The sequence below is a fragment of the Hemitrygon akajei genome, chromosome 9 (assembly GCF_048418815.1).
Source record: "Hemitrygon akajei chromosome 9, sHemAka1.3, whole genome shotgun sequence".
In the NCBI taxonomy this organism is placed as follows: Eukaryota; Metazoa; Chordata; class Chondrichthyes; order Myliobatiformes; family Dasyatidae; genus Hemitrygon; species Hemitrygon akajei.
Genome location: NC_133132.1, coordinates 136,903,181 through 136,931,153, shown reverse-complemented (window position 1 = coordinate 136,931,153; position 27,973 = coordinate 136,903,181). Strand labels below are relative to the sequence as shown.

Sequence of the window (27,973 nt, the reverse complement as noted above, 5' to 3'; positions counted from 1 at the left end):
ATCAGCCAGGAAGTTAAAGCTCAGTTACAAATGGGTCTTCCAAATGGACAATGACCCCAAGCATACCTCCAAAGTTGTGGCAAAATTGCTTAAGGACAACAAAGTCAAGGTATTGGAGTGGCCATCGCAAAGCCCTGACCTCAATCCGATAGAAAATTTGTGGGCAGAACTGAAAAAGCATGTGCGAGCAAGGAGACATACAAACCTGACTCAGTTACACCAGTTCTGTCTGGAGGAATGGAACAAAATTCCAGCAACTTACTGAGAGAAGCTTGTGGAAGGCTACCCAAAACATTTGACCCAAGTTGAACAATTTAAAGGCAATGCTACTAAATACTAACAAAGTGTATGTAAACTTCTAACCCACTGGGAAGGTGATGAAAGAAATAAAAGCTGAAATAAATCATTCTCTCTACTATTATTCTGACATTTCACATTCTTAAAATAAAGTAGTGATCCTAACTGACCTAAGACAGGGAATGTTTTCTAGGATTAAATGTCAGGAGTTGTGGAAAACTGAGTTAAAATGTATTTGGCTGAGGTGTATGTAAACTTCTGACTTCAACTGTACCTCTGACTCTTCCCTTTTCTTTCTGCTTTATTCCCTTATCTCCACCTCAGGGAACAGCTTCCTAACCAAAATCTATTTGAAGCTCACAATCTCCTACAGCTTCCTCAGTAAATACTTCCTCCCTCCCTGCTCTATGTAAGGATCTATTCCATTCTCCTCACTCCTCTCCCTCGGTAATATCTTCCCACCCAGGTTGCCCCTAGCATGTCCTCCTCTTTAACCACTGCATTGGAAAGAGCTCTGGACTACATCTCGTATAGTTTTCTGCTCCTCTGTTCTCACTTGTTTTCCAGGGTCTTCATTTTCTGCTGCACCATCCTTTGCATATAATGGTTCATCCTTTGCGGTGTTTGATACCTTCGATGAGATTCTATCACAAAACCAGTGATCTACTTTGCTCCTAACATCTTAAAGGAACTGTGCTCTTTACGATGCCCTGATCTACTCTTCTCATGGCACTTTCCCATGCAACACCAGCTGAACCAATGTCTGCTCGTTTAACTTAGCCCTTCTCATGATCTGGGGAATCAAACCATTCTATAAGGTGAAGAAATTATTTAATTGCATTTCCTCTAGTCTACTGTACTACACTTAGTGCTCATGATGTGTCTCCGTTGAACAGGAGAAACTAAATACAGATTAAGTGACTGTGCAGCATTTCCTTTCAGTGTTTGGTAGCAATCCTGAGCTTCCAGGTACTGGTCACTTTAATTCTTCATCACCTCCCACTCTGACTAATGTCCTAGTCTGGTCTCAAGGAGGTATGTGGTAAGCTCCAGAAAAGGCTTCTACTCTGGGCATATTGCAGCCTTTGGGTCTCAATATCAAACTGAACAATTTCAGGTAATCGAGATTTTCTGTTTGTATAATTCTACTGTAAGGTTATCAATTTGTAATATTTATTGACTATTACTCTGTCTACAGATGCAGCCTGATTCCCTTTTTTAATTTCAAGCTCAACAATAACTATGACCTGCACTTTATGACAATTTATTCCCTTTTCTTTGTTATCTCTCTATATTGACCCTATTAACCAGAATTTTTTTGTAACGTTGTCCCTTTGTCCTGTCTTTTCTTCACCCATCTTCTCTGCAAAAATAAAGCTAACTGGGTTTCTCTCTTCATTTCTGACAAAAGGTCTTCAACTGAAATGGTGTGCAGATGTTTCCTGATCTCTAGGATAGGCCACGCAACTGGCAGTGGTCATCTCTACAGCCTATGTAATATATTTTACCCAGAAGTTTTACAACACCAAGGCATGAGGTGACATTGCTTTTGCGATGCTTCTCTTTGTTTGGCTCTTAAATGTTACACACAGAAGATGATCACAAGGATGTAATACAGAGACCACGTGTGCTGGAGGCATTAAGGATTCATAGAGTAATACAGGATAGAAAATGGCCCTTCATCCCAATTCATCCATACTACCCACTGTGCCCATCAAGCTCATCCCATTTGGTCTGTAACCCTCTTATTCATGAACTTACCCTACCGTCCTTTGAAAGTTGTTATTGTACCTGCCTTAGTCACTTTCTCTGGCAGCTGATTCTGTATATATACCACCCTCTGCATGAAGAGGTTGCCCCCCAGCTCCCTTCTAAAAATCTTTCATCTCTCACCTTAAACCTCTGCCCTCTGGTTTTTAGTTCACCTTTCCTGGGAAGAAAGACTACATGTGTTCATACTGTCTATGACCTTATGATAAGGTCACTCTTGGTCTCCTATGTTCCAGGGAATAAAGTCCAACCTGAAGCTCCTGAGGCTTGAAGATGCATATATGCATTGAATCTTTGCTGATGCTGTCTTAATGTTTGCAGATGACACAGGAATTAGTGGTGCTGTTGACATTGACAGGAATAGTCTAAGTTTACAGCACAGCATTGGTAAACACTGGTAAGGCAGTGGCAGGTAAAATTTAGTCTGATAAGAGTGAAGGGATTCCCTCTGGGGGACTAGTAAGTGTAGTCTATACACAGTCACGATAAGGCCCTAGGGGATATTGAGGAACAGGGAGATCTTGATGTACAATTCCAAGGACCTTTGAAAGTGGCAGCACAGGCAGGTCTGGCGGCAAAGGCATATGGGATGATATGGTTCAACATTATAGAACATTGATAAAGTCATAACTGGAGTTATGGAGTTAGGAAGGGTGTGATTGTTCTGGAGAGGGTGCAGAGGAGATTCACCACCATTTTGCTCAGGATGGAGTATTGTTCACTGAGGAAAGATTGAATAGTCTGGATTTATTAATAAGTTCTTCTTGGGCTTCCAGCTGGGTATAGGTATCACTTGTAACTGATGTTTCAATGCCAAACAGACATACTTTATTGATCCCGAGGGGAAATTGGGTTTCGTTACAGCCGCACCAACCAAGAATAGTGAAGAAATACAGCAATATAAAACCATAAATAATTAAATAATAATAAGTTAATCATGCCAAGTGGAAATAAGTCCAGGACCAGCCTATTGGCTCAGGGTGTCTGACACTCCAAGGGAGGAGTTGTAAAGTTTGATGGCCACAGGTAGGAATGACTTCCTATGACGCTCAGTGGAATGAGTCTCTGGCTGAATGTACACCTGTGCCTAACCAGTTCATTATGGAGTGGATGGGAGTCATTGTCCAAGATGGCATGCAACTTGGACAGCAAACTCTGCCATCTTCATCAGGGATAATACCTAGGCATGTCTCTCCTGATCGGCTAGTCCTCAACTTTTATCTTTGTTATAATTCTCATTCTCTAGTTTTATTTCAATGACTTCCTTCACCAAGTGATCCCAAAAGCCATTGGTGCAGCACAGTAGCTTTGTACTGTTGAAATCAATCCTGTTGCCATTGCGAATGGCATTTACAGGATTCCCTGTGAATGTGAAGCAGCTTATATTGGCCAGATGGGATGCATGGTGGAAACCTGCATCAAGGAGCAGCAGAGGTGCAATCATTTGAGTACCCAGAGAAATTGACAGTAGCAGAACATTGCAGTCGCAATGACTTAGATGGCACAAAATTACTTTGCCACGCCAATGGTTTTTGGGACCGCCTGGTGAAAGAAGCCATTGAAATAAAACTAGAGGAAAAGAATTTTAACAAAGATGAATGTTTCGCTCCAAGTAGGAACTGGAATTCAACTGTAAGCAAGGTGGGACAGAGGAAACCTGATTAGTCGAGGACTAACCAATCGGGAGGGATGGATATATGCCACCCGGCTAGACGTGCCTAGGCATCACCACTGATGAAGATTGTGGAGTTTGTCATCAAATGCCAGTTAAAATCAATACTTGTGCCAGCTGGAAGCCTGAGAAGAGTTTATTTGTCATATACACCGGGAAAGCACTAGATCCTTAGTCAGAATTTATGTTCCTTGGAATGGAGAAGGCTGAAGGAAAACCTGACTGAGGAATGAAAAATTAGATTGCAAGGAAGTTTTACCCATGGTTTCAAAAAACAGGGCATAGGTTTAGGATAAAGGATGGGAGACTAAGAAGGGAATTGCCTAAAGATTTTTAACATCCAGAAGGAAACCACCACCTGAGAGTGCTAGAGGCAAATGCCTTCGGAACATTTTAGTAGTATCTATGAAAGTACTTGAACTATCAAGGCAGAGAAAGCTACAGGTAAATCAGACTAGTATAGATTGGTACTTGTTGGGTTGGACATGGTGTGAGTGGGAGGAAAGGGCAAATTGCCTGTTTCTGCACTGTGTAACACTGAAACTGCATTACATTACATTACATCATGCATTACATCATTGATGTCAAATATTTATCTTAAGTTGGGGCAAGTAAGGAGATTGGTTAATTTCCCTCATTCTGTTTCAAAGTAGGAGAGTTTTTCTTAATGATAAACATAAATGTACAAATGTGTCTGGATTTAATACTCAAGATGGTAAAAGAAAAATTCTATGGTTCTAAATGATAGTTCATCTTACCAAGGAAGTCATCAGCTGAGAAGTGGTCAGCATCCCAGACCTGCAGAGTCAAGCGTGCTGGTATCTTGTATTCTGTCTCATCCCAAGAAAACATGGACTCCTTTTTGGACATGACAATCTTCTCCTCAGCCATCAGGTAATCAAAGGGGAAGATGAACCGCCAGTTGAAGTTGCCTTCGCCAGTCAGTGAATGATAGTGCACGTCAGTGTCCTGCTTGTCTTCCTGTTGCCCTTTCAGCCAGCTATAAGAGGCAGCCAGCAGCAGAATGGTTAATACCAAAAAACTTTAAACCAGTCAAAAGAAATCCAGACTAAAACAAATCTCTGTCTGTACCTTGGATCTTGGATTTCTAGTCTTCACTGTTGGGAATAGTCTAAAGATCAACCTGGTTTCAAACTAATGAACTAGCATTAATTTTGTTCATGTTCTTGGATGAAAATATTTACCCAACTGGATTGCGGAGAAAGAGATACTTTGCAGATGTATGAATTAATGTGAACCTGACATAGGTTGTGCTGGAGATTTGTTTACTGAGATATCTTGCTCATCACAAGATTGGTCTGGCACATCCATTTCACATTTTACTCGTCTCAGCCGTGTATCCAAAGATGTCACTAATCACACAACACCATTTTCTCCCTTTCGGACTTAAACTGGAATTCAAAGCTGTGACCTCTGAAACATTTCTTCTGTTTCATGCTTTTCCTACTTAAAGGAGCCACTTTCCTGACATTGAGAGACATTACTGGGCACCTTCAGAACTCACTGCAAACTTCTCAGAAACCTTCCATAGTGTGCCATTTCTAAGAGGGTGAGTTCTTTCCAACATTTAGCTGCCAAAGTATTAATTCTACACATTTTGGGCAAACTCTTCATCATTGGAAGCTCGTTACACAATGTCACAATGGACAAGTGGCAAGTTCACATCTGCAAGTTAGCGAGTTACCAGTGGAACAGATGTCCCTTGGCAGTCTATTCTTGGAGAAAGGATTTCATCTGACTTGATTTTTAAAGAAGACCAGCTGGAAAGTCAGAACATGGGAATTGCCACTTTGGCTAGTTCCCTGTGCGTGCAGACAGTTGATGACTACTCTATGTGTGCCCAGGAAGGCTCCCTCTTATGAATTGGGCATTTTTTTATGAATGGGGAAGGTTGCCACTCATTTGATGAGTATGTGACTAAGGATAATAAGAAAGCATTCCCCATGGTAAATGCCACATTTGCAGAAAACGTTATGTTGTATGGTATATAACTATTTCCCAATTTGGTCTTGGGTCTAGCATGATTTTAGTGACTGCTATACATTCTATTACTGAAATATATTAATGTGCTTCTTGTGGTATATTGATATCCAATGACAGTTATGTCTGAAGATCTGTCCTGTCATGGGATCAACAACCCAATACATTTGAGTTTAAATGGCTATTGTTTTCCCTAAAGCAGTGTTTCAAGGATATCTTGTGGATATAAATATAATGAGCTTCACATCCTGTGCCTCATTTTATCAATGCACAGTTCATAAATTCAAAAACACAGCTCAATAAGGATACTGTTAAAGTAGGAATATATAAAATACACAATATTGCTCATTAACTTACAAAACTGTTAATTAGAGGTTGTACCTGTAACTAGACTTACAAAACATACTGTCCTTCCCAAAGTTTTTATGATGTCAAACAACTTAAAAATAATTAATAGGCCCAAGACATTTCATGTGTCAATTAAGATCAAGGTTTCACAATAAACAAAAACTGGCAGTTTCATAGTTTGTCCCAGCAGCTATTGACAAAGTAAAAAGGAAAAACAGCTTACAGCACTTGGTTTCACAACAGGATCCTGTGATTAATCATCTTCTTGACTTTTTCAAATATTATATAAAATATTAATAAATGAAATTAATGAAGTTGAGAATGATAAATTACCTGAGCAGATATTTGATAATCACATGGAAAAGTAGATTTTAAACTAATTTGAATCTCACTAACTCAGCCTCCCCTCTTTGCAGATGGCATTATTGGTTGACGTATTGCACATACTCATGCATGACTAGAACTGGCTGCAAGCAATGTAGCAATTTTCCTTACATAAACATGCCCATGACAGGTATTGAACATGTTTACATCATTGCAATAGCTGAAACAGACATAATGGCACTATTTTTTAAAGTTCTTTTGATGTTCTTATTTCTCCTTTCATTATTAACAAAGTCATTTCCTCTAGGTTTCCTGACATTCTCTTTCTGCAGCTGGTAGAGTGGGGAAGTACATTCCGAACATGTTTGTTGCTTGGGTATAATAAACGATCTAAACTTAACTGACAGTCAGAATACTCACATATTTGTTTTCTTTCTCATCCAGACTCCCAAAAACAAAACAAAACTTTGGGAACCAACTTACATGGTTGTTTTATGAATTACGTTACGATATCTTCTGCAAAATGTTTGTTTATTTAATAAATGTTTCAGACAAAAGCCTTTCAGCAAGTCCTCCTTTAGTGCCCTTGGCATTCAGATGCAATTGGAGAGTGTCTAAAAAGTGGCCTACACGTGAAAACATCTGTATTTTTCTATTTTATTGAGAAGTAATGGCTCCAAAATAGCGTGATATGTCACAGAACTGTAGGATGCAATAGTTTATTTGAGTGACTTCTGGGCTTGGCTGGACTGCCACCTACAAGGAGGAACAAAAATATTCAGGATGAATCATCCTGTCTGTTCTCGTTACATGGACAGTTGACATTTGGGAAAGGGGTCACTGCTGACTTTTACAGAAAGGATTTCATGGAGGAGTGTGGGGTGCAGGAAGCTGAAATCTGACAGAGAGGAAGAAAATAACTAATGAAGATATATTTTTATGCTTCTTCTGGTTGGTTAACCGGCTGGTGGCATAGTGGCATCAGTGCTGGACTTCGGGACGAGAGGTCCAGAGTTCGAATCCAGCCAGCTCCATTTCACGTTGAGTGTCGAGCTACTTGACCTCGTTTTAAAAAAAACACCTGGAGAGGTTTCAGATGCCCAAGACACGCCATATGCAAAAAGCTTGTCATGACGGCGCCCTGACGATTCCACCAGGAGTTAAGGGCGCACACACACGCACTGGTTGGTTATAATTGGTCAGCTACAGAGCTGCATCAGATGTGATGGGCAAAATAATCCCTCTGTGCTGTAGCCATTCTATGATTTTATGATCAACATGTGTCAATTATTTACAATAAACTTTCTTGTGAACAAAGACCATTTTGAGTATACAGTGCTTATAAAATTATTCATCCCCCCAGAAGTTTTCATGTTTTATTATTTTACAACATTAGACTATAAGACCATAAGACATAGAGCAGAATTAGGCCATCTGGCTCATCAAGTCTGCTCTGCCATTCAATCATGGCTGATCCTTTTTTCTATCTCCTCCTCAACCCCAGTTCTCGGCCTTCTCCCTGTAACCTTTGATGCCATGTCCAATCAAGAATGTATCAATCTCTGCCTTAAATACACCCAAAGTCTATTTAGGAATCGGATGGCGGGGTGAAGAAGCTGTTTCTGAATCGTTGAATGTGTGCCTTCAGGCTTCTGTACCTCCTACCTGGTGGTAACAGTGAGAAAAGGGCATGCCCTGGGTGCTAGAGGTTCTTAATAATGGACACTATCTTTCTGAGACACTGCTCCTTGAAGATGTCCACACAGACTCAAGGCTGTAATTGCTGACAAAGGTGCATCTACTAAATACTAACTTGAAGGGGGTGAATATTTATGCAATCAATTATTTTGTATTTGTAATTAATTTTGATCGCTTTGTAGAGACCTGTTTTAACTTTGACACAAGATGCCAGTGTGTAGAAACACTGATCTATTGATCAGTGTCAAAAAAACCAAATTAAATCCACTCTTATTTAATGTTGTAAAACAAAAAAAACATGAAATTTCCAAGGGGGTGAATACTTTTTATATGCACTATAGGCACATTATGAATTACATTTTGTAGCTATTATAAGATACTGTTAGTAATGAAATAGGTTTGTACAATGTGCACTGTTGGAATTAGTAATGAAAGTGATCTAAGGACACTCTTAAAGTTTTGAACAACCTGGAGCAATGGTGCATCAAGGAGTGCTACAAAACAAAGTTAATAAGAGCCAAAATTCATGTAGTTCATAAAGATACTAGCAGGATTTACTGATCCCAGATAATTAACTTGAAAGACATTACAGCCCTCATACACCCGCAGGCAAATGTTTCAGTTATTTTGTTATAAGCTTTTTAAAAATAGTAATAAGCCAGCAGTTTTCAAAGCACAATTAATTTGAACATTAGTCATGCATGAGAAAGCTTGCATTCATTTTGCAAAGAAAAAACACTAATATAGCAGTCACTGAAGGAAATAAACATTAAAGCACATAAAAATGCAGTTAGCAGTGATGCCATACCAACCAGATTTTTAGTTCTTTTCAGATTACACATTGCCAGACTTGACCCTTATCAAGGTACTTGCTATTTCTGAGTTAATCAGTTAACCACATTCAGTACCGAAAAACGACGTGGATAACAATCTTTTGGGCATGGGGTGAGCAACCCCATCCCATAACAATCTAGAGCTAGAGGAATGCGATCAGAAGCTCCAAAGACCCATCCTTGCGAGAGGAAGGATCTGTCAGAAGCCAGTGATCCAGTGGGGGACATGGACTTGAGAAGAAGATAACAATCTCTTCATTGAATTTGTGCTTCACAGGTTAGAGATACAATTATTTAAGGCTTGGACTATATTGTAGGAAAGAATCAATTCAGGTACATTGAGAACTATTACTACTTTGAATGTAGATGATTGCATCTAATTTGGTAGGTGATAGGCCACAGTATATTGATGTAAATTTGGCTAAGGTACAATAAAATGAGTATGCTGGATAGCATTATAGAAGAAATTAGTACTATACCGAACAGTCACAGATTAAGAAAGACCATAGGGTAGACAAGGGTAGGTTTGGGATGTGTCAAAGCTGAGTGAGCTACCATTGAGATTACTGCCATGGTAAAGTGGATGAAATCCACTTAGTTGGATTTAAAAAGCCAAGACGGGATGATTGTGCAACCACACAAAATGCTGGTGGAACTCAGTAGGCCAGGTAGCATCTATGGGAAAAAAATAAATTGTTGATGTTTTAGGCCGAGATCCTTTTGTTCACTCTTTTCCATAGATGCTGCCTATGCCTACGGATCGTCAGCATTTTGTGTATGTTGCTTTGGATTTCCAGCATATGCAGATTGTTTTGTGTTTGTTCAACCAAGAATGTTTTATTAGCCATCAGATGGTGAGGGAAGTGCAAATCGGTAAATCTGCAGAGGAATTATTGATTTGTGTTAGAACTATAGAGTGTTGTTATTTGGAGAATGCAAGCATCAAATACTAATTTGGGTAAGATCAAGATAGAGGGAAAGGAAGAACAGGGATTTCTGATATGTGAATGACTGACCAATATCTCCTTGCCCACGAAGAAGGAGGTGGTACTGAACTTGCAAAGAGGAATGAAAAGAGCTAAGAAGATCTTCAATAAGAATAATCTTGTGTCATAAAGTTTGGATTAGTAATAGAGAAGGACAAGAAAAATTCTGCAGTCAAACTTTTAAATTGAAATATGTCTAATTTCAATATGATGTGAGGGGATGCAGTCAAGGAGGTCCTTCAGAGTTGAGATACACTTGCACAAAGAAGAAAAGAGAGGAGAATCAACAGGCTTTGTTGGATGATTGGGAAGAGAGGGCAGGCAGTGAGCCAAAACTGGGAATGTCAGGTGAATTCCTCAAATGTGAACCAGGCTAAATTCAATGACTTGACAAATGGTGGAAGCAATTGAAATAGCTGATGAGGAGAAAATATGAAAACTTCTGAGGGTTATAAATACATCACATTATACTTCCTAGATGCCTAAATATATTGGAAGAGTTATTTACATGCTTATTGAGCTAAATTGCTTGTCTTCCTCCATACTCTTTAGTGCCTTCTATCTCAGTTTAACTTATTTAGTCTTCTTCTGAAATAGCATTCTAACTCTAAATGGATTTGTCCTTCCTACAGAGGGAGGTATCAGTTCAATCAGGAGTTGAGTTCTATTACAACAAAATTTCTAAAAAATGACCTTGTAAGATAGGAAATTACACTTTTTTTTCCTTTTTCTTACTACATTACACTTTACACAAGTTACCGGAGGAACTAGAACTAGAAATATGCTTGCTATGGATGTGAAATGGAGTCAAGTGCAATTGCAAATCGCTATGTTGCAGACATACAGGGTGGGAAATGAATGATTGCTCAGCATAGAGGGGAGATGAGCCATGCAGTTGAATCATTACCCCCTGACATAGATGTCTGACATCTTCTCTCCTGTCATGAAAGCATCATCTTGAAGAATAACATCATCAGTGTTCCAAATAATAACACGCAGTTCATAACTGGTTAACAACAAAAGCAACAAAGAAAAATGAGCAAACAAAAACACACTTCAAAATCCCACACAGGTCACACAGATGTACATACCCCCTGACAAAAATGTCACTAGATTTCTCTCCAGTGAAGTAATCATCGTCTTCCAAGATAACCTCATCTGTATTCCAAACTATCACTCTAAGCTCATATCTGGCAGGGAGGAAGGAAAGCAGGATAAGATGCTGGGGCACATGTAACATGACTGCACACCCATCAAGCTGCATTCTCTCTGTTGGAATTAACTTGGTACTACAAAGCTTCCAAGTGTTTTCAGTTGAAGGTGGGTTACCGAAAAGTACTCAAGGGAAGTGAGGAACTGAAACAAGGTTTTATTAGAACGTTCCTTTGATTTGCACTATATTGACTTCTTGAGACAGTAATCTTGCTGGACATAACTCTACTACGGATTAACATGTACAAACAAGCTGGATGAACTCAGCAGGTCGGGCAGCATCTGTTGAAATAAGCAGTAGTCAACGTTTCGGGCTGAGACCCTTCGTCAGGACTGAAGAAGGAGGGGGCCAGGAGCCCCATAAAGAAGGTGGAGGGATGGTGGAAAACCAATCAGCGGAAAGAACAAGGGGTGGGGGAGGGGAAGCAGGGAGGGGGTAGGCAGGAGAGGTGAAGAAGGAATCTAAGGGGAAAGCACTATGGGTAGTAGAAGGCAGAATCATGAGAGAGGTGATAGGCAGCTAGAAGAGGAAACAGAGTGAATGTGGGATGGGGGAAGGGAGAGGGAGGGAATTATTGGAAGTTGGAGAATTCGATGTTCGTACCAAGGGGCTGGAGATTACCCAGATGGTATATGAGGTGTTGCTGCTCCAACCTGAGTTTGGCCTCATCATGGCAGTAGAGGAGGCCATGTATGGACATATCTGAATGGGAATGTGAAGCAGAGTTGAAGTGGGTGGCAACCGGGAGATCCTGTCTGTTGTGGCAGACGGAGTGGAGGTGCTCGACGAAGCGGTCCCCCAATCTGCGTCTGGTCTCGCCGATGTAGAGGAGGCCGCACTGGGAGTACCGGATGCAATAGATTACCCCAACAGACTCATAAGTGAAGTGTTGCCTCACCTGGAAGGACTGGGGCCCTGAATGGTGGTAAGAGAGGAGGTGTAGGGACAGGTGTAGCACTTACGCTTGCAGGGATGAGTACCGGGTGGGAGATTTGTGGGGAGGGATGTGTGGACCAGGCAGTCGTGGAGGGAATGATCCCTGTGAAAAGCAGAGAGGGGTAGAGAGGGAAAGATGTCCTTAGTGGTGGGGTCCTGTTGAAGGTGACGGAAGTTGCGGAAGATAATATGCTGGATCTAGAGGCTGGTGGGGTGGTAGGTGAGGACAAGGGGGACACGGTCCCTGTTGTGGTGATGGGAGGATGGGGTGAGGGCCAAAGTGTGGGAAATGGAGGAGATGCAGGTAAGGGCATCGTTGATGACGGCATTATGGGGCCCCTGCCCCCTCCTTCTTCAGTCCTGATGAAGGGTCTTGGCCCGAAACGTTGACTACTGCTCATTTCAACGGATGCTGCCTGACCTGCTGAGTTCATCCAGCTTGTTTGTATGTATTGATTTGACCACAGCATCTGCAGTGTACTTTGTGTCTACTACTGATTAGACTCTTATTGGAGAAAATTTCATCCTTCAGATTCTTCAAAGTTCAGCAAGTTTTTATCATTGCAAAACAGTATTTGTATTATCTTGCTTAATAATCAGAGTTTTTGTTTTAGAAAGCAATTGCAGAAATTGTCATGTTCAATGACTACACACAACAATAGCCACACCGTCAATGAACCTCAGCAAAGTTTAATTTCTCATATTTTCTCATCCTTATAATTAGGACAAGTAGGTTAATCAAGAATAAATAACTGAGTGAAGAAAATATCTAAGGGACAACTCTTTTAGAACATTAGAGAATATCCCCTAGAGGGGCAATAGATTATCTGCATTGATGGTAATTCAGCACTAATGTTTGGCACTGTGTCTTCTCAGCACAGTAGGATTCCATTCACATATTCACAAATACTTCATGGAGAAATGCAACAACAATATTCACACTCAATCAATTAACCTGACATTGTCTGAAACAATTAACCGTAAAACAAGGATATGATTACAGCACGTATACTGGAGTATACCAGAGGCTGTTCAAGAAACTATAAGTGTTAAACAAGACAGGATTCTTAAACAACATTACACTGAGTGATAAAACAAGCAAACATTGTAATCCCTGGAATGTAGTAATACAAAGGAGATTTTCTTAATGCTTTCAAGATAAAAAGGAGTATTTCGTCCACTGATTGAGGTTCCAGTCTGAAGATGCATCTAGGGGTCTTTCAGATCTGAAATTAAAAGTATTCTCTGCACTCTGAGCATTGTGGACATTTGAGACTCTCTTTTGCAAATAGCATCTGATGTTCTGTTTTTGCCACTTTTAAACCAAGGGTATTAACAGATATGAGGAAAAGTGTAGCCACATCACTCATAACCTCTCTGAACTTAAGCTCAGGCTGGAGCGACTAAATATCCTACTACTGAATATATGTTCTCATGTTTCTAATTCATCATTGCACTGTGGGGTGATGTCATCTCTATTTTTGAACTCTGAGGCATGTATGATACACTCAGGAAAATGTTCTGATTTTCATGACGCTGGGCCTGGGCGACAGGGGTTTACATTTTGTCAATTCGCCAAAACAGTGAGATTCTGCTGCTTAATATTCAAATTGTGTTCCAACGGGCAAGGGTTCACACAGGGACCCAAAGGCCGAAGAAATATGACAAAAACAAATGAGCATAATGTTATTTGTCTAGCTAAGTTTAAATCTTGCAAAGTAAACCTCAGACACGACAGCACAGAGAGCGGTCATGATCTGTAAGAAAGATAATCTACTTTGATCGGAAATTTACTTTTGCATTAATAGGTCAACATATTGAATATCCTGTGATTAGAGAACAAAGGTTCTCTGCATGGCTTGAAAATTAATCATGATGATTTTATTTTTATTCTCTCAGTTTTAGAAATAATATCCACCCTGAGGCCTTTGTGTATTAACTGCAGAGAAGATAATGGCAGACTTGTTGGTTGATAATATCTGCCATAAAACATGACACTGCTGACCAGGTGATTCAGAATTAGGATCCAGGAGCTGGGTAGCAATTCCTAAATAATGTTGGAAAAGCTTTGAGGTGGGATTTTCACAGAAGTAAAAGAATGTTATTGGTGACTAAAAATTTTGAGCGATTTGTCCTATTTCAGTTGTGGTAAGTTTAATTCACACATCAGCTACAATAAGAAAATGTTCATAAATTAAAATGAAATGTATTTTGTCATTTAAAAATACAGTACCAAACACCAGGCTCTTTTTCTAGTTGTTAATCTGTCCTCTTCAGGAGAGAAGTATTAGGAACTTAAGAAACAGCAATATCCTCACAACTATTGCAATAAGCATAAAAAAGAACAATTGTGCTGAATTAAAAATGTAATATGAAATACTTTACTTCTTTGGCTTCCTTGGTGATATATCAATTGCTGCTCCTGGTGCAGGCTGGTCCTTTGGAAACATATCGACAAACAGTTCAATACGGCCCTGAAATAATACAGAAGCCAACTTTCAGGTTAATTATAGATAGCACAGTGCCAATTTGCAAAATGTTTTCTATTATACCGACTCAGCCTTAGAACTGGGCATACCATGCTTAATTATTCCTTATATTTTGTTGGAAATATCCTTCGGTGTTGTGTAGGTTTTGTCATCATTATGATACAATTGAACACATTCTATTACATCGTGAAGCATATAAGGTTGAAGGAAATCAAATGCAGGCTTCGCTACAATCTTTGGAGGTAGTTTTCATTTAAAAACTTCATTAAGTTATGGAAGTGACTGTAATTTAATTCACAGTATTGTCTTTCACTATAGGGATTTTTGGGGTAATTTAGTTTTCTCTCGATAAAGTTTTATTTCTCAGTTCTCTACACCACACTCCAGTAGAGTTGGTGGTAGTAATGCACCTATAAGTTGGACCACTAGCCATCAGTAAAAGTCAAAAGAAGAAAATTGCTTTCTAGACTGTGCAATGACAGATATGGAGTCCAATTCACAACTCAAAAGCATTGCGTTTTTTGTAATAACAGACTGGTTTACTTTGGTAGCTTCAACTAATTCTGTTTTGGAAAGTAAAAATAAATATTTTTTTTGGCCTCAAGCTCTGTTTTGCATCTCAAACTAACTCCACAGTGAATTCTAGGCTCCAGCCATCAGTAAATATTCAAAAGACATCATGGGTCCTAATAGATTCATAATTAAGGATCCCACTCTTTCAGTGCAGAAAGCTAAATTATAGAAATTTGAACTATTTTCCACCAGGATAGTAACTAAAATCATCACTTGTTAGATAACTGGCAAGAGAATTACCCTTCCCCAATTGTTAGATCAAGGTGACTTCTTCCATCAAGAATTTTTCTACAAATAGTATTGTTCTATCCATGAGAATAAACAAATAATTTTGATGGCATCTCGTGTTAGTAATGCATCCGAGTTTTCTGGAGAGTAAGTTTGAACATAGAGCTAGATTTGGCAAAATCATAGGGGAATGGAATTCATTAATGACAGATAGTTGAAAACAATTTGGATATTTTTAAATGTAAAATAAATCAATTGCCGAAACATCTAGCAAGTCAGGCACCGTCTGTGGAAAGGGAAACAAACCCTTTACCAAAATAGAAGTTTCTTTGACTTGAAACGTTAACTTTGTTTCTTGTTCCACAAATGTTGTCTAACCTTCTGGGTGCTTGCATATTTTCCAATTTTATTTCAGATTTTCGGCATTTGCAGTTTTTGGATTTTGATTTTATTTTCCATTCTCCATATAGGGAAAGCTATGATGAGTGGGTCTTTTGTATCTAGTATCAGTATTCCATGAATCGACTCTTAAGAATGTGGAATAGGTCTCTCCAGCAGGGAGAAGGATGCAGCAGATTCTTAACATTATAATGACAATGTCTCCTTTCTGATTTTTCTCTTTGACTTTGGTAAAATCCTTCATGTTACCAATCTGATGTAGCATTAAATGCCAGCATCTATAAAAATGTTAACTGCAGTGTTACTAACAGGACATTGACATTATATTATTCTGTTATTTAATTGTGTTAACTTTTTTAACGGATATAAATATACATCTTCCTCTTACTATAGAAACGTTCCATCAAAAAGCCATAAATCCTAAGTGTGTGGAACAGTTAGCTTTTAGTGCTCTCTATGCATGGAAGTTCAGTATGGCCAGGCGCAAACTCAGAAGTTGTAAACTTCCACCTGGCTGATGATCAATGAAAGGACTGCTGTATATATGTACTGCATTGCAGATGGACATCACAGTGCAGCCAGAATCTGTAGAGATTTCCAAGCAGATAAACTGGGAACTCTATCATCGGACCCAGAAACTACATTCATCTTCAAGGAGAGCAATGGCTGAGAGAGAGAGAGATTCAACCTTTTTTTTTTACAGTTTTATAATTTATTTCCATTAACTTTAATATACTTGCCTTTCAGAATTTTAATTGCTCTTTATGTTGTTATATCATCTTTGATAGCTGCTGTATCTTTGTAGTGTGGCTTAATTGGCTCTCTGAATTGCTAGGTGCAGGTAGAGGATTGGTGACCCCAGGTGCTGAGCACATTACCAGAGATTCCAGATCAATATTTAATCAGATGGAAGTGACCTTTTCTGACTGGCAATTCTTTCTGCACTGCTCCACGGCCTAGCTTCTTTTCAGCGATTATTTGGTTCATAATTTGGATTCTATTTTGGGGTTTCTTTGAAAGCCACATTAGTCATCAAATAGTTTGACCTAAAGCATAATACCATGGCAGACTCTATGATAGCCTTAGATTTCTCAATAACCTAACTGAAGCCAGGGCAAGAATAGGAATCAGAAATGATGTGGAAAGTGCTGAAAATGCTCAGCAGATCAGACAGAATTAACGTTGTTCCTCTCTCCATTGAGCTTGTCTGACCTGTTGAGCATTTTCTGTATTTCAAATATCCAGCTTCTGCCATACCTCGTTGCTCTTACCTACACAGAAATATGACAATTGTGCCATCTGTGCTCTTGACGGAATGCCTTACTTGCAGGGAGTATATATCTGAAATCTCAGGTGATACAGATCATTATTTTCCAGGTAGACTATGATCTGAAACTAATAATTGTTTATACTTCAATGTACTCATGGTGATCACTCTTACAAAATTACACTGTATGATCTTTACTGTACCTGCTCGATGCCTGGTTTCTCAGGGTTCAGCAGAGGCCTTGTTTCCACGTGTTCTGGAACTAATTTGCAGCCAACCCGTGGCACCTGCTCCCAGTGCTGCAGGACAATCAGGGACAGGTGTTCGTCAGTCTCCTTCTTCACCCCTGCAGAGGAGAAGTTAAAGAAGTTGGCCACCTTCGGTTCTGTGTGCTCTTCAGAGGGAAATTTATGAGACTGTAGTGTTAGCAGCTGTGAAACTTATAACATGTGCAATCTATTTGTTATAATAAAACAAAACAAATGAAATAAAATAAAAAAAAAACCCAAAATAAAATAGAAAGTATTTGTCACAAAGAAAACAAAGTATTTTTAAAGTCCAGGACACATACTTTCTCATATTCCTGTAACTATCAGGTTTTGTGATGATGGGGAACAGAAATGATTAACTATTACTTCATACCATTTTCATCCTCAATCTCTGTTGGACCTGTAAACACTCTGTTGGCGACCTTTACTCTTCCTCTGGGTCCGAAGTGAGGCCCGTCTACTTTGCCCTCTTTGCAAAGTTTTGTTAGTATCTGAGTTGGGGCCATTGGATCTCTCCAGACATTGTATCCATGACTGTGTACAGGAAGAACACATTGGTACGCATTAGTGGTTTGATGACTGACAGTGAAATGCAACAAACCCCAGCTGTGTTGCTTTGTTAAACTAACACCAATAATGTCATAGCACTACTCTCTAAAGCACTTCCAATTTATATTGTGATCCTTACACTGCGTATTTTTGACACATAAATATTGTACACTGGCTGTGGTGGGAGGCAATCATCAGGCCCAGCACAATCCAGCCCATTCTTACTGTGGGGCTCTTGCACTTCAGAGCTTGAATGAGCTTGATCATTTCACAACTTTCACCATCCACAGTGGTAGGGAGTTGCCAACGCGGATGGAAAAGTTGGTCAGAGGTAAGATTTTTTTGGTTGATTTCAATTAATACTAATGATTTTTCATTATTAAATGTATGAGCTGCCAAAAGGACATGAGGTGGCCTGGAACAGGAACTTGGATTCTACCAACTGAACCCCATTGACCACTCTGCTGTTGACACTCTGGAAGATGAATTTCTCCTACATGCTGGCATTGTAAATTTTCCCGTGGTTTTAATCACGCTGACTTGCTCTTTTTTATATCCCATCAACTCTTTCCCTACATTCTCTTGTCAAATATTATATTGTTACAGCTTCTGACTCAACCACCTGCCAATTTTTTTTCTAATTCCTGACACTTACTTTAGTATCGCCAATACTCCTCAGCCAACACTACAGATTACAGTCTCACTTGTCCAGTTGATCTATGAGCTATAACCGGCACACCAATCGTGAATCTGAGAGCTCTGAGAGAGAAGGCGGCACACAGGTCTGGGAGCGAAGTTTAAAAGGGGAAAGCTTCACGGGAACTTGGCTGTAACTGGAGCACCAATCATGAGTTGGAGAGCTGGGAAGGTTCAGGCATAAAAGGGAGACACTGTCTAGCCGAGTGGTCATCAGAGGAGTGGTCTGAGGCAGAATGGTAGGGCTTTGGCTCATTCTGGCTTCGGTGAGGTAAGTGGGTAAATGGACTTTGTTTTTTTTCCCTTGCATTTTTTTTGGAGTTATAGAGAACATGACTGTAGGGTTAGCACTTTACTCTGGGTGTCAGATGTGGGAATCCTGGGAATCATCCAGTCTCCCAGATGGCCACATCTGTGCCTGATGCACTGAGATGCAGCTTCTGAGAGACCGTGTTAGGGATCTGGAGCTGTGGCTGGTTGACCTACGGCTTATTAGGGACAGCGAGCTGGAGATAGAGAGGAGCTACGGGGAGTTAGTCACCCTGAGGCTGCAGGAGTTAGACAAGTGGGTGACTGTCAGGGAAGGGAAGGGAAGGGAAGAGCTCAGATAGTAGAGAGCACCCCTGTGGCCATCCCCCTCCGTAATCGTCATCTCGTTTTGGATGCTGTTGGGGGGGGGGGGGGGGGTGACCTGACAGAGGACGATCACGGCGATCAGGTCTCTGGCACTGAGCCTGGTTCCGTGGCACAGAATGGCGAGAAGAAAATGAGGAATGCGTTAGTCATAGGGGATCGCATAGTGAGGGGAACAGACAGGAGGTTCTGTCAGCCTGATAGAGATACCCGCATGGTGTGTTGTCTCCCAGGTGACAGGGCATGGGATGTCTTGGATCAGGTGCAGAGTATACTGAAGGGAGAGGGTGAATAGCCAGAAGTCTTGGTACACGTTGGTACCAAATGACATACATAGAAAAAGGGAGGAGATCCTGTAGAGAGAATTCAGGCAGTTGGGTAGGAAGCTGAAAATCAGGACTTCCAGGGTAGTAATCTCAGGATTGCTGCCTGTGCCACGTGCTACCCAGTGCAAGAATAGCATGATCAGGTGTATTAATGCTTGGCTGGGATACTGGAATAGGGAGCAGGGCTTCGGGTTCCTGGATCATTGGGGCCTCTTCTGGGGGAGGTACGACCTGTACGAAAAGGACAGGCTACAGCTGAACCCAAAGGGGTCCAATATCCGAGTAGGCAGGTTTAATGGAGCTGTTCAGGAAGATTTGAACTAATTAGGCAGGGGTTTGGGAACCGGAGTGATAAGGCTGAGGAAGGGGAAAACAGAAATAACTCAAAGATAGCATGCGATAGAGACGATAGAAAGGACAGGCAGGAGATGAGGCATAATCACATCCAGTGGGATGAGTTACAGGGCAATACAGGCATGGTGCAGTTAAAACAGAAAGCATCAAATACTGGACTGAAAATGTCGTATTTGAATGCACGCAGCATAAGAAATAAAATAGATGATCTTGAAATTCAGCTACAGATTGGCAGGTATGACGTTGTGGCCATCTCTGAAACTTGGCTAAAGGACGGCTGTCATTGGGAGTTGAATGTCCAAGGATATACAGAGTATCAGAAAGATAGGTTAGTAGGCAGAGGGGGTGGTGTGGCCCTGTGTACAAGAAATAATATTAAATCATTAGAAAGGTATGATATATGATCGGAAGGTGTAGAGTCTCTATGGGTTGAGTTCAGAAATGTCAAGGGTAAAAGGACCCTAATGGCAGTTGTATACAGGCCTCTAAACAGCAGCCGGGATGTGGATTACAGAATACAGCAGGCGTTAGAAAAGATGTGACAGATGGACAATGTCATGATAATCATTGGGGATTTTAACATGAAAGTGGATTGGGAAAACCAGGCCAGTACTGGACCTCAAGAGAGAGAATCTGTAGAATGTCTAAGGGATGGCTTTTTAGAACAGCTTGTTGTTGAGCCCACCAGGGGATCGGCTGTGATGGATTGGGTGCTGTGCAATGATCCGGAGGTGATAAGAAAGCTTAAAGTTAAGGAACCCTTAGGGAACAGTGATCACAATATGATTGAGTTTGCTTTGAAATTGAGAAGGAGGAACTGAATTCCAATGTATTGGCATTTCAGTGGAATAAGGGAAATGACAATGGCATGAGAGGGGAACTGGCCAAAGTTGACTGGAAAGGGACACCAGCAGGAGGGACAACAGAGCAGCAATGGCTGGAGTTTCTGCAAAAAAATGAGGGAAGTGTAAGATATATTCCAAATGAGAAGAAATTTTTGAGTGGAAGAAGGACACTACTGTGGCAGATAAGTGAAATCAGAACCAAAGTAAAGGCAAAAGAGAGGGCATACAAAAAAATCAAAGCTAGTGGGAAGACAGAGGATTGGGAAGCTTTTAAAAACTTGTAGAAGGAAATTAAGAAGGTCATTAGGAAGGAAAAGATGAATTATTAAAGGAAGCTGGTGACTAATATCAAAGAAGATACTGAAAGCTTTTTTAAGAATATAAAAGGTAAAAGAGAGTTGAGGGTAGATGTATGAAAATGAAGTTGGAGATATTGTAATGAGAGAGACAGAGATAGCAGAGGAACTGGATGAGTATTTTGTATCAGTCTTCGCAGTGGAAGACATCTGCAGTATACTGGACATTCAAGGGTGTCAGGCAAGTGAAGAATGTACAATGAAAATTACAACTGAGAAGGTGCTCAGGAAGCTTAATGGTCTGAGGGTGGATAAATCTCTTGGACCTGATGGAATGCATCGTTGGGTTCTGAAGGAAGTAGCTGGAGAGATTCTGGAGGCATTAACAATGATCTTTCAAGGATCAGTTGATTCAGGCATTGTACTGGATAACTGGAAAATTGCAAATGTTACTCCGCTATTTAAGAAGGGTGGGAGGCAGCAGAAAGGAAACTATAGACCTGTTAGCCTGACATCAGTGGTTGGGAAGTTGTTGGAATCAATTGTTAAGGATGAGATTACAGAACAGCCTGGAGGCACGTGACAAGATAGGCTAAAGCCAGCATGGTTTCCTGAAAGGAAAATCCTGCCTGATGAACCTACTGCAATTTTTTGAGGGAATTACAAGCAGGGTAGACAAAGGAGATGTAGTAGACATGGTGTACTTGGATTTTCAGAAGGCATTTGACAAGGTGCCGCACATGAGGCTGCTTAGCAAGATAAAAGACCATGGAGTTACAGGAAAGTTACTAGCATGGGTGGAGCATTGGCTGGTTGGCAGAAAACAGAGAGTGGGAATGAAGGGAACCTATTCTGGCTGGCTGCCAGTTACCAGTGGAGTTCCACAGGGATTGGTGTTGGGACTGCTTTTTACAATGTATGTCAATGATTTGACTACGGTATTAATGGGATAGTTTAGGGACTGGTCAAAGAAGTGGCAAATGAAATATAATGTTGGAAAGTGTATGGTCAAGCACTTTGCTGGAAGAAATAAACAGGCATACTATTATTTAGATGGGGAGAGAATTCAAAATGCAGAGATGCAAAGGGACTTGGGAGTCCTTGTGCAGGATACCCTAAAGGCTAACATCCAGGTTGAGTCGGTTGTGAAGAAGGTAAAGGCAATGCTGGCATTCATTTCTAGAAGTCTTGAATATGAGAGCAGGGATAAGATTTTGAGGCTCAATAAGGCACTTGTGAGATCATACTTTGAGCTCCTTATTTTAGAAAGGATATACTGACATTGGAAAGGGTTCAGAGAAGATTCATGAGAATGATTCCAGGAATGAAAGAGTTACCGTATATGGAACGTCTGGCAGCTCTTGGGCTGTATTCCCTGGAGTTCAGGAAAATGAGGGGGGATCTCATAGAAACATTGCTAATGTTAAAAGGACTGAACAATTAGATATGGCAAAGTTATTTCCCATGGTAGGGAAGTCCAGGGCAGGAGGGCACGACTTCAGGATTGAAGGACGTTTATTTAGAACAGAGATGCAGAGAAATCACTTTAGTCAGAGGGAGGTAAATCTGTGGAATTTGTTGCCACAAATAGCTGTGGAGGTGAAGTCACTGGGTGCAGTTAAGGCAGAGATAGATAGGTTCTTGCTTAGCCAGGGTATCAAAGGGTATGGGGAGAAGGCAGGGCAGCGGAGATGACTGAAATAATTGGATCAGCCCATGATTGAATAGTGGAGCAGACTTGATGGAGAGACTTTGCTCTTATATCTTATGGTCTTATGAGCTTTTCCACTTCTATTAACATATCCTGCAATTGTTTATTGCAAACAAACAAAAGCATTTTTAACACAGGCCCAAAGCCCAGCCTTCTACCACTCTTGCCTACTTTCACCGTGTCACACATGACCCCATCCCACTCCTCATTTCCTGACCCTGTTACCCTGCCCAGCTCATGAGACTTCATAATTTCCAAATAAGAACAAAGCTCCCCTGGAGCTAAAAACCTGATGCAGCGGGAATGATTGTCGTGTTCCCACACTTCATATCCCCATGCATCCCATGGAAGATGTTACAATGGCTGTTACAATCCCACACACAAATGCAAAGCAACTGCAGATTTCTGCTTTGCCTGAGTGTATCTCTTACCTCCTCTCATCGCATCAATAACTTACCTGCTTCTTAGGCCTATCGATCTTTGCATGCCCAAAACAAGTAAGCTGCTTCTGAATGCGCACTTCGGTCAGACAAGCACTTGGCTGATGCACCAGATTTTATGCCAGAACGATTCCCACAGCAGTTCTTGAGTGTGGCCTCAGTATCCTGATAGGTCTAGTCAGTAGTTCAAATTCCTACTTTCACCATTTAACCCCACCCCTCATCGTCTTCAATATTTCATAAAGGAATATTGTCCTAGACTTCCTCTGAATGTCACATTAAACAGAAGACCAGGATTCAAATTATAGTCTCTCTACAATAGACATGAACATTAACATCCACTATGCATCATAAACTAATGGTGATTTAAAATGTAACTTTCTTAAAATTATTAGTGTTACTTACACTGAATATTGCTGTGAGATGCCACAGGTCGCTCTGTGTTTGCTATAGAAGCGATTCTCTAGATCAATTTTTGTTTCTCCAATTAGATCATCTGTACCCACTAAATCCCAGTCAAATATGGCCACTGTCAGCATGGACTCCATTGGAAATGTGGCATCAATGTCAAACGATCTGGATGAATGGATAAAATCATCAGAACTTAAACAACAAGTAGGAAAAAAATACTTAAATCTGCCAATAAAATGGTAATACATAATACCTGTTCAGAGTCAGCAATACATACTGTGGAATGTTTTGCACTGGTGTGGTGGAGTAAAATTTGTCTCTACTGGTTAATTTCTGATAGAATCCTGTACCAAATCCCTAGTCAGCTTGGTGCTGGAAACAAACAGCTGCTCTTTAGCAGTGTGTCTCTGAGACTTGGAAAGGGTAGCCCACAGTGATTTAAACAGCTGGATTAGAGATGTTTCAAGTCAAAGACTTTGCGTCTCTGTTCTGAAGTGAAGTGGGGCCAACCTCAGTGCCTAAACTTACTTCAAAATTTATACCTGATTTCAAAAGCTTTAGGAACCTGGGGCTATCAAAGATGCACTTGGTGGGATTCTGTCGTGGGCACAGAACTGGAGAGTATGACATCGGTAGCAGAGCGAAGGGCGCTGAGTAGGCTACGGTCAATCATGGAAAACCCTGAACATCCTCTGCATAGCACCATCCAGAGACAGAGAAGCAGCTTCAGCGGCAGGTTGCTATCGATGCAATGCTCCACAGATAGGATGAAGAGATCATTACTCCCCAATGCCATTCGGCTTTACAATTCAACCGCCAGGGGTAAGATATGTTAAAGTGCCGGGGTTAGGACTGAGCTTAGTAAACTATTTAAGAACTTTTTAAAAGCTATTTATTAATGCTTTTTGAGAGGGTGATTTTAGATGCATATCATATTTATACTGAGTTAAGTATTGTATGTAATTAGTTTTGCTACAATAAGTGTATGGGACATTGGAAAAAGATGTTGAATTTCCCCATGGGGATGAATAAAGTATCTATCTATCTATTCATGGACCAAGCCTCCAATGTTCCCTATCCATGACTGTTATGATGAAGTAATCTTATAATGTCACCCCAAAATTCAGTTATTTATTCTTGAAATGGCAGCAACAAAAATCCCAAAACTATTTTCTGGACTCATCTGCATGACTTACTTGCCAAAGACAGGATTAAGTTGCTTGGAGATATAGTTCTCCTTGTCCCTGATTTCTGTTTTGCCGAGTTTTATGACAATATATGGGTCTGCTTTGCCATTGATGTCGGCTGGATGTAAGTCTGTAGCCTAAGGAAACAGATTAAATGATAAAGCTAAGAATCAAAGGATCCATGAGAATTCATCTGAACTAAATTTGGTGAATGATCAAGAATGAAAATGTATAACCTCAAATTATGGAAGAGACTGCAGCGTAATTAATACCTTAGATAGCTGGTTGTGAATGCTTACGGTGTGTTTGTCTCGAAGGCATGGTAGATGGCAACCCTTCAAGATTCTTCTTCCCACATTTCAGTTCACTATACTTTGTGCTCACAGATCAGACTTTGAGCCTTCGAGGAGTAAATAATTTGCTAATACCTTTGAACAGTTTTGGATGTGTCTTGCATAAAAAGAGATTTATGAGATAGTTCCAGTTTTTTTGATTGTGAGGCACACCCAATCACTGTTGTAAGTTGCCTCATGTTATTACATCAGCACACAAAGTTTAAAATTACCTTGGCAGTCACGTCCCTCAGATGTTCCTCATGCTTGTCTGTGAAACTGGTGCCACCTAGTGGTAGTATCTGAATCAGTGAAATTCAGATTGACACTAAGGCTAGGATCACCAAACCTGCTGATTTTGGCAACTCTTCATGGACCTTTCACATTTAACAAAGGTTTATTTGATGCCTGTTAATTCAATTCAATTAATTGATTAAAATGGGATAAAAGGCCAACTTCATCTGGGTGAAGGAAATACTAAGGATGTTTGATCAGCAGAAAATGTTCATGTTCTGTCTACAGATGCAAAAGTGAAACTCTCCAGCTTTTGAGAGACTTATTTTCTCACTACTTACCCTTACTACATACACTCTGACCAAAACATTGATGAGATCATTGCTTGGGATACCCTGGAACATTCCAAACGTGGGTTCATAACCTGCTTCCCGAGCAATATCATCTGGTAGAGGTACCTTGTACACACAGACAGAGCCCTGCACACATTAAAAAAACACACATGGAAGTGAAAGATAACAAGACTGTAAGACACGTCAAGTAAGTAAATAAATAAATAAATATATAAAAATCTGTATTGATTTACCTATCAAAGCCACATAAGCTGAGGATTTTGAGATGGGTTCTTTAAGTAATTTCTTTTTACAAAATTAAGAAAAAGTGAAATTTTATTTCAAGCAGCAAATGAATACAGCAGTATTTTCAAACTATGTGCAGGCATTTAAGTGCTTCATTTGAACCTGATGGCTATAATACTGCACGAGATGGAGAATTTGTGCATGCTTCATAAATTCCATACAGTTTTTGAAAATGCCTGCATTTTCTGTTGTGATTCAAAATTCCACCATAAAAATGGGGTCACAACAAATGATGAACTGCACAAGCAAATAGATTCCTTTTCAAAAAGCAACTTCTGAAGCATGTTACATTTAACAATGGAAAATCTAATGATTCTCCCTGAGGATTATATAGTCTTTTTCTATTTGCCCCAACGATTCATTGCATGGTGCTGGCTCGATGAATCAGTTGACCTGTTCTTCCTCTGTCATTTACATATTTGTAGGAACATTTTGATGTCAACTGTTAAATTAAAATGTTATTTCCTAGACAGTAATGTCTCATGGAACATAGAACAGCACATCTCTGGCCGGGCCATTCACCTACAATGGCGTTCCAATCTTGATGCTGATTTATACTGAATGGCCTCTTCCTCTTTATCATCCATATCCTTCCATATTCATGTGACTATCCAAAAGATGTTTAAACTCCACCAAACTGCCCAATTCCACTACCACCCATGGTAACTAACCCATTCCCAACATCTACTTCTCTCCTTGTAAAAAACTTGTTGTCTTTGAACTTCCACCCTCTGACCTTAAAAGCATCTTTGGTCTTTGACACTTCTGTGCTGAGGAACAGATTCTGACTGTCTACTCCATCAACACTTCTCATAATTTAAAAAAACTTCCATCAGGTTTCCCCGCAGCCTCTGAAGAGAACGGTCCAAGCTTGTCCAACCTGTCCTTACAGCGAATGGCCTCTGTTCTGGGCAGCATCGCGGTAAACCTCTTCTGCAGCTTTTACACATCCTCCATTTTTTCCTATGATGGGGTGACTGGAACTGCATGCAACACTCCCAGTGTGGCCCCACTGAAGTTCTACATAGCTGTAGCACGACTTCCTTACTCTCACATTCAACACGCCTCCTAATGAAGGTAAGCATTCCACGTACCTTCTTTACCACCTTATCCACTTGTGTCACTACTGTCACTGAACTATGAACCTGGCCCCCAAGATACCTTTGTAGTTTCACCATGTTAAGGAGCCTACTATTAGCTGTATACTTTCACCTTCCAAAGTGCAATATCTCACACTTACCCAAATTAAACTCCAACTGGCATTTCCCTGTCCATACCTATAACTGATCTATATCCCACTGTTTTCTTCAATAGTCCCTTACATTGTATACAACTCCAATAATTTTAGAATCATCTGCAAATTTGCTAATCCACCTATCTATATTGTCACCGAAGTCAACAAGAACGCAAGAAGTTGCAGAGAGTAGTGCACTCATCCTAATATTTCACAGACACATTTCTCTCCACCACTGGTAGTGTCAAAAGGAGATGCTACTTCAAGAAGGCAACATCCATCATCAAAGATCCCCACCATCCAGGCCTTTCCATCTTCTCACAGCGATCATTGGGCAGAAAGCATCAAGTCCAAAGTCCCACACCACCAGGTCCAAGAACAGCTACTTCTCTTCAGCCATTTGGTCTTGAATCATCTGGCATCACCACAATCAAATCAAGTTTAATTTTCATTCAACCATACACGGATACAGCTGAATGAAACAGCATTCCTCTGGGACCAAGGTGCAAAACATACACAGCACATTCAAAATAGTGAGAAAAGAAAACACAGTCATGCAAAAAAGAATAGATATAATCCAAGAACCTGAACCACAAATCGATTGTCCAGTTCCTGGCAATCTAGACTGTCATTTCACCAATTGAAAACTGGAGAGAAGCATTGACAGGAGTGGCCAGCCCCCAAGCGAGCATGCAACACTGCCTTGGCCGTCCTATCACCTGGGTTACAGCAAGGGGCAAGCTCCTGACCTGCGGCCTAGTCCTCACTACAACCGCTGAGCAGC

At 40.5% G+C, this 27,973-nt stretch overlaps 1 protein-coding gene and 1 long non-coding RNA gene across 11 annotated transcripts in view; one reads left to right on the top strand and one right to left on the bottom strand.

Annotated features, from left to right (window-relative positions):
* The window catches only part of otofa (otoferlin a), a 360,719-nt gene that overhangs the window by 9,318 nt on the left and 323,428 nt on the right, over nucleotides 1-27,973 (bottom strand). For 8 of the 10 annotated variants that reach the window (XM_073057032.1, XM_073057037.1, XM_073057038.1 and 5 more), the window contains exons 37-44: nucleotides 25,659-25,796; nucleotides 24,761-24,888; nucleotides 23,559-23,729; nucleotides 17,677-17,837; nucleotides 17,238-17,380; nucleotides 14,464-14,552; nucleotides 11,021-11,119; nucleotides 4,498-4,739 (exon numbers count right to left, since the gene is read on the bottom strand). In XM_073057032.1, the coding sequence (XP_072913133.1) occupies nucleotides 4,498-4,739; nucleotides 11,021-11,119; nucleotides 14,464-14,552; nucleotides 17,238-17,380; nucleotides 17,677-17,837; nucleotides 23,559-23,729; nucleotides 24,761-24,888; nucleotides 25,659-25,796 (1,171 nt within the window). Of the gene's footprint in view, nucleotides 1-4,497; nucleotides 4,740-10,836; nucleotides 10,936-11,020; nucleotides 11,120-14,463; nucleotides 14,553-17,237; nucleotides 17,381-17,676; nucleotides 17,838-23,558; nucleotides 23,730-24,760; nucleotides 24,889-25,658; nucleotides 25,797-27,973 lie in introns of all 10 variants that reach the window. The other 2 variants (XM_073057034.1, XM_073057035.1) reach the window with 1 other exon arrangement.
* LOC140733560 (uncharacterized) overlaps nucleotides 9,078-27,973 on the top strand; it is a 38,258-nt gene continuing 19,362 nt past the window's right edge. Inside the window, exon 1 of the long non-coding RNA XR_012100313.1 lies at nucleotides 9,078-9,220. This is a non-coding gene — a long non-coding RNA (uncharacterized lncRNA). The remainder of the gene's footprint in view (nucleotides 9,221-27,973) is intronic.